Raw genomic sequence first — 20,631 nt, 5'->3', positions numbered from 1 at the left:
TGTTCGATATGTAATGTGTATATTGTATCACAGCGCGATGACGCTTTGCACGATTTCGTGGATGGTGATACTCTTGAATAGCTTTATTCAATACCTTTCCAACAGTATAAACACGAGCCTTCAGCTCCACATAGTTTTAAACTTATAGTCATTTCAACAGAGCCAGTCGTTGACCACTGTTGTAAAAATGGTTGGAAAACGGGTTGAGAATATTGAGATTATATAAAAGTTCGCACAAAACTCGGCCATTCGGTAATGCAGAATTTTATTGAATACCGGGTATCGGAAATAGAAAATTTTGGAACTCTTCAAAAAAAGAAGTTACGAAAATTATGCGTCACTTCAACTCTTGTATACAAATTAGTGGTGGCTAAAGACGACTCATTTCTGATACAAAATATCTGTCTGAAATATCTGCCTGGTTTAAAGATTAGTTTTTAGAATGTTGCAAGTGAATGTCCTAGTACCAAAACATGACTTATTAGATTAAATTTCTGATGTTTGGTAGCGGAGATAAAAAAAAAAAGTATATTTCCTAAATCGTTGCACGTAGACTCTATGTGGAGATTTACATTATGAGATTTTCTCGAGTCATTAAAACAACCGACCGCTATGAAATTATATAATTAATAAAAATTTATACATCGATCTCCAGACACGTACATCATGCAGCAACATGTAGCCCCCTTCCCTCACACACGCACTTCTTGCCCCCCCCCCCCGCCCCCCCCCCCCCCCCCTGTTGTCTTGATACCGCGTTAAATTATCATACACAATATTTGTTATTAGTACATGTACATGCGAAAATCGGTTTATTAGCTAGTCACTTGATATAGCAGGGGTAAATGGTAGTGGATATGCAAGGTTGGATCGACGAGTTGAAATCATACATGACTGAAGTGAAGGGTAACCCCCCCCCCCCCTTCTTTCCCCGTTTACTTTAAGGGGATTGGGTAGAACTACATTTCTTGCTAATTAAGATTTTTCATATGAATATAAAGGCAATTTTTTCTCCGTTTGTTCCCCACCCCTCAACTTTCAAAAACGATGCTAAAATATGCCTGAACTTAATATATCTGAAAGTAAGTAAGTAACATGTGCTTACTGAAAAGTTGATCTCGTTGGACATACTAAATATTAAAACCAGGACGGAATCGGAGACGAAATAATGGTTCCGATATTCCGTATTGGGAGAGGTTTATGGGTCTGATAAGGTATCTTATGAGACAATTCGTAGGTGGAGAAAGAAATTTCTGACTGGCACAGAGTCCGTCAAAGATGCAGCAAAATCTGGCCGACCTGTGACTGTAACAGGCAAGGCAAATGTTTCAACTCAGGGAAATAATTGAAAGTGATGGCAGATACACGATTCGTAATATTGCCAAAGCTGTTGGCATATCGCCATCCCGAGTACATTTCATTTTAAAGCGTATTTTGAAAGTACGAAAGATTTCTGCCAGATGGATACCGCATATATTGACAGATGACCAAAAACGGGTACGAGTACAAACCACTAAGCAATTGCTCAAAATGTTTCTCAAATTCAATCAAAGACAATTTGCAAACATTGTTACTGGTGACGAAACATGGGTTCACTATTTTGAACCAGTAAGAAAAATTGGAAACAAAATATGGCTAACTAAACACAGTAGAAGGCCTGTAGTTGCCAAAAGAACCATAAGCATAAAGAAGGTTCTTCATTGCATCTCATGTGATGGTATAGCCGTACAAATCCCGATTCCGAAGGGCAAAAGTGTTACAGGTCGGTGTTACCGAGATGTTATACTAAAAAAGCTCAAGAAATATTATCATAAACGACGCCCTGTGTCAGGATTTAGGCATGTTCGTCTACTTCATGATAATGCTCCATCACATACATCTGAGCTTGTGAAGCAATTTTTGAAGTCGGAGAAGGTTACCGTCTTGCCACACCCACCATACTTTCCAGATCTAGCCCCATGCGACTTTTACCTTTTTCCAAAACTTCTTATCTAGATAGTCGTCGTTACAAGTCCCTACAAGCCCTTGGCTCAGCCATCAGTCAGTGCCTCGGAGGGCTACCTAAATCAGCGTACCGTGACGCATTTCAGAAATGGATTCAGAGATTGATATTAATGTATTTCAAACCGCGGATGTAAGTGTATTTCACTATTTGAGTCGAATGCTTTTGAGATATCGTAAAATACACATTACATATCGAACAGCCCTCGTACGTTGCGCAATTGTTCTTTAGCAGTACAACTCTACCGTAACACTTGACCTCGTTTAAGGAGGTCATATTCAAAGATCCGCGATTTTCTCACCTTATACGGAGAGCTTGACGAAGAGACGTTGCTAGTTATTTTAATGACTCTGGTCCGAAGTGACTGGGACTCGGAACTCATGACCTACCTAAAAGTTGTAACCTGTGCACTCTAGAAATTGACGAGAATGATATCTCATCATTTTAGGGCTTTATCCAAATCAAATGGGCTAAATGGAAAAGAGTATTATTGACAAGGTCTATCGCGATGGGACCAACCATTTTAGTAGCGCTGCTGGCAACCAACGACCTTGACATGATGAATAACTGGTTAAATGTCCTTCAGAGCGTGCAGCTCCCATTCGCTTTGTTACCAGTGTTACATTTTACCAGCAGTGAAAGAATCATGAAAGAATTCAAAAATGGAAAGTAAGTGCATACATCTACAAATGTTTTTTTTTTTTTTTTAATTTACTCTGACAGCTTGAAAAGTAGATAAAATAATGCATTTAATGATGAAATTGATAATGATAATTAGAATATGATTTCCAATTGATTTCTTTGCATGTATTCTAAATATCGTGGTGTGTGTTGAAAATATTCAGTAGAAATTAAATTCAAATTTACATTAATTAAGAACCAAGTATTTCGTTTATTTTTCACTTTTCCATTTATACATGTACGAGTATATCAAATTGATCAAAAGGTCACAGCCTGATACCAGCGATGATTGTGAAATAATGAAAAGCTCAGGAAGTTAAAGTCATTTAAAGATCTAGATTGTAGTTTAACTGATATTTAGTCTTACTGTCGTGTCATGAGGGGGGAGGGTCTTTTCTTCTTCTGTCGGGGTGGGGTGGGGTGGGGGGGGGGGGTGGGGCAACTGTAATAATTCCATTGTTGATAACATATGCAAATAAAGAAATTGGGGTGACTGCTTTCTTCCATTTTCATTTATAGTGGTATTTAGGGTAAAGACAGAACTGCAAACATATATGCATGCATTCATGGAGAATTTGTATAAAAAAATTTATCTTTGGTAGTAAGTTTTTAACACCCCCCCCCCCCCCCCCACCGAATGAAGAAATCAAGAATTTTTTTCGAACTTAGGAGAAAAGTTCCCCCTCCCCGATTTAGGATTTTGTAGAGTGGGCAAGTCACAGGACAAAAGAATTTTTTTCTCTTGTCAAGGATTTTTAACAAATTAAGTTATCTTCAGCATTGGTTACAAAAAGAGAATATTTTGCATTGAAAATAGAATTGGTGAAGAAAATGTGCGATTCCTCCCTTATAGTATAATTGCGACTCATATTAACTGCACAAAATAATATATCACATTATAAGTAAATCATCAACGTCACAGAAAAAAATAAAATTGATGTTATTGTTAGATTCTATTACTACACTTCTATAGCATGCTATTCTTAGATTTATTCCTCTTTAAAGATATCTCATAAATTTTATAAGATATCTTATAAAACTTACAAGATATCTTCTAAAGTTTATGAAATATATTAATTGTATCCTTTATAATTGGATATCTGATAAATGATGATAAAATATGTTATATATTTTATAAGTTACCTTCTAAAACATATATCTGATGTCTTTTAAGATATCTCAAACTTAATAAGATATATTATAAGATATCTCAAAAACGAATTTTTATAAGACATCTTGTTAACTTTATAATGTATCTTATGAATTTACTTTTATAAGATATATCATAAAACATACAAGATATCTTGCCTGTATATTATAAGATATATCAAAGTTTGAGCTATATTTTTTTTAAAAATTGTTTGAGATATCTTATAAGATATGTAAGATAACTTATAAAGCTTGTGAGAAATCTTATAAAACATTTAAGATACTTTATGTTTTATAAGATATCTGTTAAACATGATATCATTTGATATACAAGATATCTTATAAAGCTTAGGAGATATCTTTCATAATTTATGATATATATCTTAAATATTTTATAAACTGTAAATTATATGAGATATAAGATTTATTAGATATCTTATCAGAAATAGAAGATATTTTATAAATTATATACGAAACCCTTAAAGGAATACCCGGTAGATACATTATATAAATATGGCGTGCCATACACTTCATTTAGGAAGAAGCTAGATTAGCAGGATTTATACAAATTATATGAATATATACATATTTTTTATATATCTTAAGAAATATCTGTGAAAAGCTTTTAAAATATGCATTTTCATAAATTTAAAACTTAACGTACTAATTTTACTCTTTATGCTAAAGCAATTCATCAGCAAATGTGAATTATTACTACGGTTGTGCTCTGCAATGCATGCAAGCAGGTAGTTATAGTTATACAGTATCAAAGTTGGTTAAGAAGTACTATGTACAAGTTACTGCTCATAAATGGAAATTCAATGGTTGAAAATTTTCCACATCTATTGAAATATACATAGTTTTCTTATCTATATGTATTGATCAGAAAGTAAGACAATGTTACACCACTGTATCTGCAAAAGTTTTTTTAAGTCTTAAATATTAAAGAAATTAAACCTTTAGAGTGGAAATTTTTTACAATATGTCTATATATACATAAAATCAGATGCTGAAATTTTATAACATTTAATTCAATATCAGTATACATGTATATATACATACATTTTAAAGTTATAACAATTTCTTAAAAATTCTTGGAAGTTATTTTTATAACTTTAGTCTGTGACATGCACTTTAGAGCATCCCAGATTACAGGATTTGAAGGTAGATCCTTAATGTAAACTGATGAATTCATTTAGGAATGTGCACTGCACACCAGCTATTTCCTCAAAATGAATCTCTAAAAGAAAAAAAAATCACAATGATCAATATAAGCTATCTAAATTTTATGTTCCAGTATGAAATATGAATACTGATTGATTGTCTTAATTACGCCTTCTAGATATCTATTCTGTTTCAATTTAGTATCAATAGCATTAAAGACAAGAGGCATATGGACCACATTGCTCACATGAGTTACCTTGGCCCATATTTAAAGATTGTTCTTGTATATTTGCATGTAAAGCTTTCATCCCAATTGTGGCCCCAACTTACCCCCGTAACCATGATTATTACAAAATTGAATCTGCACTATGCCAGGAAGCTTTCATGTGAATGTAAATTCCGTTGTCCCAATGGCTTCTTGAGAAAAAGATTTTCCCTATATATTTGTATGTTAAACTTTGATCCCCTATTGTGGTCACACCCTTCCCCTGGGGGGGGGGATAATTTAACAAACTTACTTGACAAACTTAAATCTGCACTATGTCAGAAAGCTTTGACATAAATGTAAGACTTTCTGGCCCAGTGATTTTTTTTAAAAAAATCAAAAGATTTTCCTTATATATTTGTATGTGAAATTTTGATCCCCTATTGTGGCCCCATCCTACCCCCGGGAGCTATGGTTTTAACAAACTTGAATCTGCACTATGTCAGGGAGCTTTCATGTAAATATAAACTTTGTCTTACTTTCTGGTCCATTGGTTCTTGAGAAGATGTTATATTTTCCCGATATATTTGTATGTAAAACTTTGATCCCCTATTGTGGCCCCATCCTATCCCTAGGGGTCATGATTTTAATAAACCTGAATCTACACTATGCCAGGAAGCTTGCTTGTAAATTTCAGCTCTTCTGGCCACTGTGGTTCTTGAGAAGACTTTTAATGACCCCACCCTATTTTGTGATTATCTCCCCTGTGAAGGGTGGCAAGTTAGGCTGAAATTTTAAACACTATGGTTCTGGAGAAGAAGTTAAAAAGGTTGTACAGATGGACTGATGACAGCAAAAAGTGGTGATATTTGCTCTTTCAAGATTTCAACTCATGTGAGCTAAAATCGATTTTCAATTTTTCTTTGCTATGTGATTTATCTCTACCTACACTGCATATACACTATGCCTATTTTACCAGAAAGAAAATTTCTAATTATAACTTTACATATATATTTTATTATTTTTTTCCCCAAAGTAGATATTTAATATAATTAACATTTTATAGAAGAGAAACAAAAATACCATAATCACAATTTGAAACTAAAGATTGTTTATTAGGAAATACAAATGTCTCCCTGAGCTCCCCAAATTGGAAGTTCTCCAAATGAAACTGCCCCTTATTGTACTGTATGGTATTGAGGAGAAAGCATGAACAGAAGCATATAAGCATTTATGAACTCCGATAAGCCATATAGAAGTGTTCACAAATTATTTTATACCCTCCACCCCTAAGATTTTAAGAAAACAATTGGATCTTCCTATCCCTACAATATATGCCAATCTGCAAATAGCATTGAAGTATTGTGAAAAGTTTAAGTCTAACTCTGATAATCCATATCAGAGGAGAAGCATTCACAAGCTATTTAAACTTCTTCCACCCCTCTTTGATCCACTATAACATTTAGGAAAATAATTGGATCCTCCCGTACCAACACTATGCACATCTCCATATGGCAATTGAGCATTGTACAAAGTTTCAAGTCTAGCGGATAAGCCATATAGGAGGAGAAGCGTTCGCAAGAATTTGTGACAGACAGATGGACAGACAGAAAATCCATGTAATATGATCATGCAAAATAATTCTTCTCCTAAATTTCTAGAACAGCTTCTGGATGATCACAGCTCAATTTTGATTTCCGAGACTTAACTGTTTAATTATGTTGCAAAATGTAATACTAAAAATGAAACAGCAAAGGTTTCTTACAGACAAAATATAGTTGAAGTGTGATTCAATTATTTAATTTAAGATTTTAAATTTTTGTACAGATTGTCCTCTAACATACAGCTGAATTTCAAAGATAGCTACAAAGTGCAAGGTGGATTAAATACCAATGTGATACGCAATTTCCGGGATATCAGATATTTTTGACGGAGGAAGATTTGGTTTTGCTATGTGTAATGAAGTTCTTTTGGATTTTGTGTAGCCAACAGAGAAAATAATAAATAGTAGAATAAAAAAAAAAGAAAATTTATTTAGCAATAAGGTAAGAAATATAAAGATGTTTGAAAACAAAGAAATCACACTTTCACATACACACACCCACACACCGAGAAAGAAAATATAAATTGGTATAATAAACTTGGCAATATTGACAATCAATATAACGTATAACTGTCAAGACAATTCAATAGTCAATACAACAAATATTTCATTCCAGGCTGAAAATATAACTGGTAATAAATGTATTACAAAATGGTTCAAATAGTAGCAAATTCCGCTAACTACAGAAAAAGTTAAACAGTAGTAAATAACGTTTTGTAAATACAAAATTTCTCAAATTCCTTTTTGATAAAATGTTAATTTACTGAAACTCAATATGAAAGTTTGGCTACTCAGCAGAATTCAATTTAACGCCACGTCACACTTGGCACAACCAGGCCTCCATACAGCGCGAACAACCCCTCCGCTTCCAGTCCCGGACTCACAGGTCTCTCACTGAACAACGATACTGAGTAACGCCGACTTCAAACCAATGGCAACACTAGGCCCACAAAATAATTGCCGAGTCCACCACGTGGAACATCCAGGTACAACGCTGTCTCACGTGTTCTGATTCCCACGCTGAGCACCTACTGAAACGCTGAGAGTACTGCCTGATATGGCCCAGATAGCTTCTTAAATCTCCTCTGCCCTGAAATAGCAATTACTTAACCTAAAACCTATACACAAAGCAACTTGGGTAACAACAAAATTGAAAACAATACACGAGAAAATTTACCCGAAACCTCGCAAATATTTCACACAAAAAATAGCTTACCGGCTGGGGAAAACCAATGCCCACACAGTAAAATGTTTGTCTCTCTGGTTACCCATTACCCAGATTAACTTCTGGAATTCGCCAAGAAAAGACCCCTGCTGGACAGCATGAAAACGTGGCCGCACGCTTGACAAACAGCCGCTACTCTGACTGACCAAACCGGCATACTAAAAATAGCCTTATCGACCAACACTCACACTACGGAAACACCTTACAAGCATAAACAACTATTTAGTGGGCAACACCACAAAACTAACTAAAATGATAATTAACTTCATCACACTATGACTGCGTGGTTGGGTATAAAGTATGATGTTGATATGTAGAAACCTTTTTTATCAATTTGAAATGATCATTTTTGACTTGTATCTGATGAAAGTTTTGAGGTAGAAATTGTGTTTGTGTTTTTTTTATCAATTTGAAATGATCATTTATTTCCACTTTGAATAATTTCAACACCAGAAAGACAAAGGAATTTGATATTTGTATAAGATATTTTATTCCCCAAATGCTCATAAACTTATTCAACTTCCATGCAGTTCAGATTATATAGGACTGATACCCCCCCCCCCTCCCACTTATAAGTCATACACTGCACACACTTGAAATGGTCATTCACAATTTGTTTTTTTTGGACACCAGGGCTATGAAGACTGTTGTGTGGGTGTTGGCAGTGTTAGTGATGGCCATCAACTTCTTCCTTGTTGTTGTGTTTGTGGTACGTATACAGAAGATTGTTGTGTTTGTGGTACGTATACAGAAGATTGTTGCGTTTGTGGTACGTATACAGAAGATTGTTGTGTTTGTGGTACGTTTACAGAACGTTGTTGTGTTTGTGGTACGTATACAGAAGATTGTTGTGTTTGTGGTACGTTTACAGAACGTTGTTGTGTTTGTGGTACGTATACAGAAGATTGTTGTTTTTATGGTAGTATACAGAATATTGTTGTGTTTGTGGTACGTTTACAGAACGTTGTTATGTTTATGGTACGTATACAGAATATTGTTGTGTTTGTGGTACGTATACAGAATATTGTTGTGTTTGTGGTACGTATACAGAACGTTGTTGTGTTTGTGGTACGTTTACAGAACGTTGTTGTGTTTATGGTACGTATACAGAAGATTGTTGTGTTTGTGGTACGTATACAGAAGATTGTTGTGTTTGTGGTACGTATACAGAAGATTGTTGCGTTTGTGGTACGTATACAGAACGTTGTTGTGTTTGTGGTACGTATACAGAAGATTGTTGTGTTTGTGGTACGTATACAGATTGTTGTGTTTGTGGTACGTTTACAGAACGTTGTTGTGTTTGTGGTACGTTTACAGAACGTTGTTGCGTTTATGGTACGTATACAGAAGATTGTTGTGTTTGTGGTACGTATACAGAAAATTGTTGTGTTTGTGGTACGTATACACTTAACCGTGGTCAAACATCATTTGGATACAACCTTTCCAACACAGGATACAACCTCGTGCTCTTCACACAAAGTACAACCAAACCCTTCGGAAATTTACTACGGACAGTGGCCGTGAGGAGGGGTTAGAAAGTGGTTCATGTTTTTCTTTCTACAGATAATTCTTAAGAATTTTATAGCCTATCAGGTGACGCAAGAACATTCGGTCACATCGCCTTCCACTTGCTCAAACACTTCTACACAGTTAAAAATTTTCATGTAAATTGGTCTCGGTTGTTCGTTTTCTTCATTTTGTAGAAAACAAACAAAACAAACAAAGGAAAAAAAAAAAAAAAAAAAAAACCCACCCAACAACCTAAAATTCAAACATAACGACAAATCATTCTAAAATACCTTGATACCAAAGCAAGAAAAAATTGTATAGAAGAAAACAAGACAAAAACATGGTATATTTGTGAACTTGTCTACCAGCAGGGAGACAGATTATGTACACAATACGGAGACGAAGAATCATCATATCAATTACAGGCCACAGAAAAATCGCCATGGTATCTGAGATCATGAGATGGAAATTCTGAAACTTGGTGGTCCTTTGTATAATGATTAATCTTAAATTACAGTGATTGTCAGTCGTTGGCCATATGCGTATTCTATCAAGGTTTTGAAACGTAATGTGTTAAAATATTTTGATGTATCAAATTTACTTTATGGGGTGTTAATGATGAATTTAAAACAATGGGTTTAGAAAAAGGTTATATACCCTCCTCCCCGGTAAAGCGATTTAAGTTTTATTTTCTCGTACCTTTTTTTTTCTCCATTGCAGGGGGCCGATCAAGCTTGGTATATATATCTCGTCACAGCGTGTGTTCTCATTGTATATTCATTATTTGTAGCCTACATTGTAAGTATGAATTTCTTTTTTATTTTTAAACGACTTTAAAATTTACTTAAATATCACACTACATGAATGTAATAATACTGTAAAAACGTCCGTCTCTCGAATCTTTCGCTGATATGGAGACGTCACCATTGCCAGTGAAGGGCTGCAAAATTTAGTCCTATGCTCGACGCTTACGGTCTTTGAGCAGGGAGGGATCATTATCTTGCCACACCTGCTGTGACACGGGACTTCGGTTTTTGCGGTTTCATCCGAAGGACCGCCCCCATTTAGTCGCCTCTTACGACAAGCAAGGGATACTGTTGGCGTATTCTAACCCAGATCCCCACGGGATTGTCACAATAGAGAATTCAACACACATATAATGAACTGTTGGTCGATAAAGTCAATTATACGTATACTATTAGTATTTTTTATTCATGAGGCCACCGTATACATGTACGGCGGTTAATGTGTAGTAAATCCTTAGAAGCGTTTGTTCAGCAGAATATATATTTCCCATAACTAATCTGAATTTTCCTGTTAAAGACAGGAATACCTTCATCAATTTTATTAATTGTAATTTGTGAAATATTTGTCTTTAGAAATAAAACATTCAAGGATTTGTTGAGGAATTAAACATCGAGATTTTTCAAAGCCACGGTTGGCTACCTATTTGCAGTAAACTGTTTGAGTTATTTTTATATTAATTCTGTAGTCTTTTAGTAAATTCACACTTACCGATGAAATCTACCGTGCTGTGGTTGCATCAATTTTCGTGGGGATCAAATTTCGCGGTTTTTTTAATTTTAAAAAGTCCTGCTGATTTGTAAATAAGTAATTCTGTGGAAAATCGTCGAAACCCTTCTTATATGAGACGTCGAAACCCTTCTTATATGAGAAAAATTGTACGATGAATTCTTGGTTTCGTGATCATGAAAATAACGAAAATTGGTATTGACAGAAAAGTAATGAAAGCCCATAAACTAACGAAAGCCCAGAATGCAAGTTTACAGGAAGCAGAAAACTAATGAAAGCCCAGAATGCATGTATACAGGAAGCTCTTGATAAACTCGACTTTCATTTCAGGCACTTAGTCCGGACAGAGTTCTCAAGATAAAGGTATACTTCATCATTTAAAATTATGTATTGGCTGCATATGCACATTTCTATTCGAACTCCAGTATGTTCTGTGACATTTCTATTCGAACTCCGGTATGTTCTGTGCAATGTAAAATTGCATTGATTCACGTTTTGGACTTCGTTCTCATCAGATGCGATCTTTAGCGATTCATATGTTATATGTATAACTGAAATTTAAGCAATTGATCATAGAGGTCTAAAATAGAATGCCTTTTAAAATCGTCTTCTTCCTAATGACAGAGTGCAGGGTTAAAAATGATTTTAGTAATCATTTTTCTGCGTGAATGATTTTAGACAAATATCGCAGTTCAAGAAGTCCACGATATCCTTGATAGTAACTATGTTCACTTATACTACAATACTGTCATGATGGTTCCAGTGATATTTCTTCTTTCTTGTAGATGTACTTTACAGAGAAGTTTGGTTGGAATTCAGAGAACATCGCTCAGGAGATGATGAGACGAAACTCTCTCACATATCTTCCAGAAAACATCCATTCCTTGTAAATGTGTTGTTTTTTGATTAACTATAAAAGTAACTTAGTCGTTTTGCCGAAATGAATTATAACTCAGTGGCGGATTTAGACGCACGGTCACAGGGGTTTCAATCCCCCATTGGTTGAACAATTTTTAGCAGCTTTTTTGTTGTTGTTGCTATTCTGGGATTTTCAACCCCTTATCCTTTCTGGACAGAAAAGATGCAAAATTGGGTCACAACACCACAACCTTTTCTGGACGGAAAAGTTACAAAATTGAGTCGCAACATCCCACCTTTGATGATTTTCTGGATCCGCCCCTGTAATTTGTAATTTTGTATTTAGATATGTATACAGTACGAATGAAAGTTTGGGATGTTAGTAATATGTTGCCATCCCAACATTATTTCAGAGACCTCCATTATTCCCAAAAGGATGGAAATTTTATTTACACAAAATAATCTGCAGAAAAAGAGATGTTTTATACAACTCTATCACAAACAAGGAAGTAATGAATGTAAAGGAGTTAGATAGTTTTTGTCCGATACCCTCTAACAGTGTCCTTGTGTAGTAGTATTGAACGCTAGGTATGTTTGAGATTGTAGGGTAAAGATGGCTATACTTCACACATCACGTGTACACAATTAAATTATTTGCATGTAATATATCTCGTGTGGTGCAACATTTGTATTGTGCAAGGTTTTCCTTTATTCCAGATTATTGTACAATACGAATTCCTTAGTCTTTGAATTTTTCATGTGCACATGAACAGCCGTCTTTTTGTGAATGCGCTTTCTTAATTGCTGCTTGGTGGGTTTTTTTATCCGTTTACTGGTCCGTTAGAGTCATCTAGCACCTGTGATACGATATCAGGTAATATTGCTAACAGACGTACAATGTTAGAAAGTGTGCATAAAGAGACGCCAGAATTGAAATATAATAGCTTGGAAAGCGGAATTTTTTTATTATTATTTTTTTTTTTACACACAGCTGTGCCTGACTGAACTGAATTTATTTCTCAACACAATTACACAATTGTATACAGAGATTTAGTACATATATTTTATATAAAAGTGATGGTAATATATCACTAAATGTTTTAAGGCATGCGTGAGTATGGAGATAGGCAACATATGCAATTTTAGATCCGAGTAGTCATTGGGTCGGGGAGCATAGTTTATTAATATTTCTTATAAAGGAACACAATTTTCTTAGAAAAGATTGCTTGTTTGAATTCATTATATTCTTAAAAGTGATGATGTTTTTGTTTTGGTGATAAACATTGTTTCTTATATCAATCAGAGATTTGCAATTAAACATGTAGTGGCATTCGTCACCAATTTCATTTAATTCACATTTATTACATTCATCTTTATCATTAGCAAGAGACCCATGGGCCTCATCGTTCACATGAAGACCTTGCTCTTTGGAAGAAAAACAAGAGGCCCATGGGCCACATCGCTCACCTGAGTCACCTTGGTCCAAATCAGAAGATTTTCCATATCTATTTGCATGTAAAACCGTAGTCCCTATTATGGCCCCAAACCTACCCTGAAGGCCATGGTTTTTGCAAACTTGAATCTACACTATATCAGAAAGCTTTTATGTAAATGTGAACTTCTTTGGCCCAATGGTTCTTGAGAAGAAGATTTTTAAAGATTTTCCCTATATATTTGTATGTAAAACTTTGATCCCCTATTGTGGCCCCATCCTACCCCAGGGGGCATGATTTTAACAAACCTGAATCTGCACTATATCAGAAAGCTTTCATATAAATCTCAGCTTTTCTGGCTTAGTGGTTTTGGGAAGAAGATTTTTAAAGATTTTTCCTATATATTTGTATGTAAAACTTTGACCCCTATTGTGGCCCCATCCGACCCCCGGGGGCCATGATCTTAACAATTTATAATCTGCACTATATCAGGAAGCTTTCATATAAACCTCAGCTTTTCTGGCTCAGTGATTCTTGAGAAGAAGATTTTAAAAGATTTTTCCTATAAATTTGTATGTAAAACTTTGATGCCCCCCTTGAGGCCCCATCCAATCCCCGGGGTCCATGATTTTAACAAACTTGAATCTGCACTATATAAAAAAAAACGAAAAAAAAAAACCAAACAAAAAACCCCCAAACTTTGACCCCCTATTGTGGCCCCATCCGATCCCCGGGGGCCATGATTTTAACAATTTAGAATTTGCACTATATCAGGAAGCTTTCATATAAATCTCAGCTTTTCTGGCTCAGTGGTTCTTGGGAAGAAGATTTTTAAAGATTTTTCCTATATATTTGTATGTAAAACTTTGATCCCCTATTGTGGTCCCATCCTACCCCAGGGGCCATGATTTTAACAATTTAGAATCTGTACTATATCAGGAAGCTTTCATATAAATCTCAGCTTTTCTGGCTCAGTGGTTCTTGGGAAGAAGATTTTTAAAGATTTTTCCTATATATTTGTATGTAAAACTTTGACCCCCTATTGTGGCCCCATCCGACCCCCGGGGGCCATGATCTTAACAATTTATAATCTGCACTATATCAGGAAGCTTTCATATAAACCTCAGCTTTTCTGGCTCAGTGGTTCTTGAGAAGAAGATTTTAAAAGATTTTTCCTATAAATTTGTATGTAAAACTTTGATGCCCCCCTTGAGGCCCCATCCAATCCCCGGGGTCCATGATTTTAACAAACTTGAATCTGCACTATATAAAAAAAACGAGAGAAAAAAAACAAACAACAACAAAAAAACTTTGACCCCCTATTGTGGCCCCATCCGATCCCCGGGGGCCATGATTTTAATAATTTAGAATCTGCACTATATCAGGAAGCTTTCATATAAATCTCAGCTTTTCTGGCTTAGTGGTTCTTGGGAAGAAGATTTTTAAAGATTTTTCCTATATATTTGTATGTAAAACTTTGATCCCCTATTGTGGCCCCATCCGACCCCCGGGGGCCATGATTTTATCAATTTAGAATTTGCACTATATCAGGAAGCTTTCATATAAATCTCAGCTTTTCTGGTTCAGTGGTTCTTGAGAAGAAGATTTTTAAAGATTTTTCCTATATATTTGTATGTAAACCTTTGATCCCCTATTGTGGCCCCATCCGACCCCCGGGGGCCATGATTTTAACAATTTAGAATCTGCATTATATAAGAAAGCTTTCATATAAATCTCAGCTTTTCTGGCTCAGTGGTTCTTGAGAAGAAGATTTTTAAAGATTTTCCCTATATATTTGTATGTAAAACTTTGATCCCCTATTGTGGCCCCATCCGACCCCCGGGGGGCATAATTTTAACAATTTAGAATCTGCATTATATAAGGAAGCTTTCATATAAATCTCAGCTTTTCTGGCTCAGTGGTTCTTGAGAAGAAGATTTTTAAAGATTTCCCTATATATTTGTATGTAAAACTTTGATCCCCTATTGTGGCCCCATCCGACCCCCGGGGGGCATGATTTTAACAATTTAGAATCTGCACTACCTTATAAAGCTTATCTATAAATTTCATCTTTTCTGGCCCAGTGGTTCTTGAGAAGAAGATTTTTTAATGACCCTACCCTATTTTTACCTTTTCTTGATTATCTCCCCTTGGAAGGTGGCCTGGCCCTTTATTTTTAATAATTTAGAATTCCCTTTACCTAAGGATGTTTTGTGCCAGCTTTGGTTGAAATTGGCCCAGTGGTTGTTGAGAAGAAGTTGAAAATGTGAAAAGTTTACAGACGGACGGACAGACGGAATACGGGTGATCAGAAAAGCTCACTTGAGCTTTCAGCTCAGGTGAGCTAAAAACCCAACAGAAATTCGCGATTTAACGTAGTTCCACCCTCCTAAGATTCATTATTTGAAGAATCAACAATCAAATATAAGATTGAACTTATATTTCTCGAGGAGTGGAATTACCTGAAAATGGTTACTTTGTGTCCTGTAGGGTTTTAGTAGAAAAACACCTCAAAAAAGCTCTGTTACTCAACCGAACATTTTAGTACCTTTATTTTCATATTTTAGTTATCAATTTCGTGGTCCCCCATTATAACCTCATTTTACCCCCACTGATCATGCTTTAACTATTTTGAATTATGATTTTATGATAAATATACTGCAGAAATTTTCTGATTTATGGACTGGTGGTTCTGGAAAAGAAATTTTAAGACATCCACTCTCTTCTAACCTTTTTATGATCTCCTCTTCAACAGGAATGGATCCCTTTATTTGAACATTTTTGAATCCCCTTAACCCGAAGATGGTTTGTGCCAACTTTGGATTTGCATGGTGGAATTGGTCCAGTGGTTATAGAGAAGTAAAAAAAAAATGTATGAAGTTTAACGACAGACAGACTATGGACAACGGGTGATACGAAAAGCTCACTTGACCTAATTAAAAATCAAGATTCATTCAAAATCCAAAATATTAATGTTGAAATATATACATGTATTCATTTTCGTTTTCAAGGATAAGTTAAGAATTTTTACCCAATACTTCAACGTTTTGAAATACATGTGCCTGGTATCATACCAATTTACATACTTTTAGAAATTCAAAATTTTAGTTCACCACACCAAAGTAATTTACGACAAAAAAGTGATATCGACAAAACCATTAGTAAAAAGATAACTGCATAAATATGTGCAAGCATTGAGGTGTACGTCATGTACATAAATCTAATTATCTACATAGAATCTAATTAGTTTCCCAGAAAACCCCTCAACTTTAATTTTAAGTTTTGTTTGGGTTTTTTTTTTGGAGGGGGGGATGTTAAGGATTTTTAAAAAAAATCTTCTTTTTTTTTTTGTTTATATCTTTATCATTTTGTTATCAATCATTTCTGAGTCATAAGGTGTTTAGTACTCGGTACACTTTCCAAAAATCGCCAGTCTGTGTTCACTTTCACTTACGAACTCCTCAACAATTTTTTCTGGATTCAGTTCATCAGTCTCATTTTTATGAACATGCAATAAAAGCAAATTGTTTGTTCGTATTTGGCTCATTGTTGATCTCAGTGATGTTTTCAATCTTTTCAAGGCGCTGAATGAGCGCTCACTGGTAGCGTTAGTTGCAGGAAGTACCAAAATTAGTTTGAGAATTTTGAGGATCTCGGCAAACAGACTTTTTTCATTTGAATGTCTGAAAAATTCAACCACACTTGGTATATCTGGCGTAAAGTCTTTTGGCAAAACAGTCTTTAACATTATAAGCTGGCAGTGAAGATCCTTTGGCTTCAAATCTGTATCATATAGGGTCGTGAATTCTTCAAACGTTTGACCTGTGCAAGCCTTAATTACGAGGTTTTCAAGATTAACATAAGCTTTGTAACCTGGTTGGTCAAATCTAGATTTTATGCCAGTTAAAAGCAGATCTAATGCCTCGTAGAAGTCTTTCCTATACATATCTGCACACGATGAAAAAGTATGTGCTGCTGTCCCATCATCAAGTTTACGAGGAATTTTGCGTTTTCTATGAAGACAGGATCATCGATGTTCATCTGTTTTGCTTTTTCAACAACTTCCTCGTAAAACTGAGTGAAGATTGTCTCATCTCGGAGACTTTGCAAAGCACTCATTGTCGTTGATGCCATTTTTTGACCATCACTCGCCGAGAGATTTGGAGCCTGCAGAGCCCTTGCCAAATTATCACTATAACGTAAAAGTTTTTCACTCAGTAAACACCCAAAGAAGACATCAAACCTGCACATATAAGCAGCCACTCCCCTAATTCTGTTTCTCATTTCTACCTCACGCACGTATTGGAGGCTTTCATCCCAAACATTCCTTAGAATTTCATAGTTTGACAAAATGCTCAAAAATGTGTTGGCATTTATTGTCCATCTTATGGGACACAAAACCCTTATTCCCGCTGACGTTCTCTCTAGATTTTGGGCATTTTTTAATGTATTGAAAATCATCTCCCTTCTTGGAGATTCTTTAATCAACTTTGTCATATCCTTTGCAATGTCCAGGGTGTCTCTAAACAACTTACATCCCTTAATAGAATCACTGCAAGCTAGGTTAAGAGCATGACCATAACAGTGTATGTAAAGGGCTCTGGGTTCAAGTGCATGAATTTGTGTTGCAACACCTGTCTTTGAACCAGTCATGTCATAACACTGGCCTCGTACTTTGTTGATAGGCAGATCGAACCTCAAAAGGGTATCTTTAATTGCTAGGGTTATTGAATTAGCCCCAATGTCAGAAAGACAGTACATCCCTAATAAATCTTCATGAGCGGTAAAATTTTGATCAACCCATCGAATGCATAAAACAAGTTGCTCTTTGTTGGAAATATCTCGTGTTTCGTCTGCCATTATTGAAAAGAATTCAAACGATTTGATGAAAGCAACAAATTGTCGTAAAACCTGCAAAATCTCATTTTGTATATCTGGAGCAACATACTTATTTGTCTTGCGTTGTAACCATTCCTGAACCTGGGGATCGCGTTTAGCCTCTAGCATGAGAAGTTGATTAAAGTTTGTCACCCCGAAGAGCAATTCCTTGTCGAGCAAGAAACTTCAAAATGTTTGTGATTTTAAGCAAATTCTCTCTGTTAGACTTCTTCTCGACTTCGTGCGTCTTTGAAAGACATTCTCCAACATCTTTGACCTCCTCCTTTATCGTAAACTCCCTTTCCATTGCCTCTTTATGGCAATCACTTTTCTCGTGTGCGGCGAATTTTGCGGTTGCTTTTTTCCAGTTTTTAAAACCACTTGATATGAAAGCTTTTTCTTTCTTGTGACAACTGAGAGTCTTCTTCTGAAATGATTTTATGCAAGGAAAACAGAATACAACATCTTTGATTTCTACATAATGTAACCAAGACCACCGATCAAACCAGGAGGCATTGAAAGATCTCATCTTTTTACCAAACCTTTTTGCTGGAAAGAAAATATTCCGTGCCTGATTTGGGGTACTACCGATCTCTGGTGTATGCCATTTTTCATGTACAACCTGGGCCTTTTGAACTGGTATTTCTGAGATATCATCTTCTGAAGAAGAAGAATCAATAAAGGAAGCAACCTAAACATGTTTGTCTGTTTCTTTGTTTGCAGTTTCCCCCAATTTACCTGTTTCAATAGACTCCTCATTTGTGTTAGACTCCAAGAGTGGGGAAGGAGGACTATCTTGTGATTGTTTTGGTTCAAATGAGCGATGAGGTTCAGAATCCTCAAAGGATAACCTCGAACGCTTTGAAAGAGGTTCCTCATGCTTGTGAATACAGGCAACAAAATGATTAGGTGTTCAACCATCTATTTTTGTAGCAATTGTTTGAGTCCACATGATGTGGATAGCATCCTGATATTCTTTAGCATCAGCACGGTCAAGAGGAACAATAAGCTGATTATGATCTTGTCTGTTTACACCAGGGTTTTGCACCTCGGGGAAAATCGACATGACCGGTTTCTGCAAAACGTTAGAAGCTACGAACATATGTAAAAGGCTTGAATAGTAACCGTTCTGGGTTGTTTTTATTGTTTCCTTTTGTAACGAAGCAATCAAATCAACAGTAATTAAACACTCTTCTGACAGGGAACTTTCAAAGACATATTGAAGTGAACTTTTGTTTGTGGACATGGTCACAAAAGTGTTTTCATTCGTGTAGCGCTTCAGGTTTGAAACAAGTTCAAACACAATTCGTACCCTCATTTCCTTAAAATTGTCCTCATGTCCAAACACAAAAAAGAGAGAGTTCTGAATAAACAATTCCCATCACCATATATCTGAATCGGGATAAGCTCAGAAGGAGCATCATTTGAATAAAGCTCTGGGGAAACAGCATCTTTTCGAATATTCGAAGTTGGGATATTAGGTATGCTTGTTGGAAGAGGATATTTCTTTAAAATTTGCCCTTTGAGTCTAACAAGAAAACTTAGTGCTCCCCATCCCTTTTTTCCTGCATTCCTTGCTTCTTCGTGCACTTTTTCGAAAAATGCCTTCCTTCGTCCGTCTGGGCATACATTGTGAAATATAATCAAAGTTAAAACTGTGCGGAAGGCTAATCTTACACTGATACGATAGTGTCTACTCTTGGACCAAGAATGAAACAGGTCTTGACAGCCTGAGACTTTACAAGCTTTGAAAAAGTTGTTACACGTCATGACCTACGTCACATTGGGGGTGTTACGTCACTGATAAATAGTACTTCACACATTGTCGGGTTTACCTTTATCATAAAAACTGTGATAATAAAAAAAAGTCAACAATTCATCATATTACTAGGCACCTGATCCCACCTCTGGTGTGTCCAGGGGTCCGTGTTTGCCCAACTATCTATTTTGTATTGCTTATAGGAGTTATGAGATTGATCACTGTTCGTTATCTTCACCTTGCATTAGCTTTACGAAAAGATTTTAAATATATACAAACGTTGAACTGGTATTAGGGCAGTTGGGCATAGACATTTTTGTATCAAGACGAAGTTTCTATGAACAAGCTATCTAATGAATTATTAGACCTTGAAAGTTAGTCAAGGTCACACATATTAGATACCTTAATTGATCAGTCGCCCCTTGCGAGATTTTTTCACTCGTATGACTCGTCAACAAATACCGGAAAAGGACTTTAAACGACACTAGTGCCGGGCACTTGGCAAAGGAACAGTCACTACATACCATAGGTTTGACACCAGATGCGGAGCTGGGAACGAGAATCGAACCATTACCTCATGATTACGACCTTTTGGATGATGCCCTAAGAAATGTTAAGGCATTAAGTGCTTT

General features: G+C 35.7%; 1 protein-coding gene across 4 annotated transcripts in view; it reads left to right on the top strand.

Moving 5' to 3' along the window:
• Positions 1-13,276, top strand: part of LOC125647477 (metal transporter nramp1 homolog) — a 33,155-nt gene extending 19,879 nt beyond the window's left edge. For 3 of the 4 annotated variants that reach the window (XM_048874147.2, XM_048874146.2, XM_048874150.2), the window contains 5 exons: positions 2,451-2,671; positions 8,663-8,738; positions 10,259-10,336; positions 11,402-11,434; positions 11,857-13,276. In XM_048874147.2, the coding sequence (XP_048730104.2) occupies positions 2,451-2,671; positions 8,663-8,738; positions 10,259-10,336; positions 11,402-11,434; positions 11,857-11,961 (513 nt within the window). In that variant the 3' untranslated portion in view covers positions 11,962-13,276. The remainder of the gene's footprint in view (positions 1-2,450; positions 2,672-8,662; positions 8,739-10,258; positions 10,337-11,401; positions 11,435-11,856) is intronic. The other variant, XM_048874149.2, reaches the window with a different exon arrangement.
• Positions 13,277-20,631: the final 7,355 nt, after the last annotated feature.

Source organism: Ostrea edulis, chromosome 6, assembly GCF_947568905.1.
Source record: "Ostrea edulis chromosome 6, xbOstEdul1.1, whole genome shotgun sequence".
NCBI classification, from domain to species: Eukaryota; Metazoa; Mollusca; class Bivalvia; order Ostreida; family Ostreidae; genus Ostrea; species Ostrea edulis.
The sequence above is the reverse complement of the archived record's forward strand: the minus strand, read 5'-3'. Positions and strand labels throughout refer to the sequence as shown.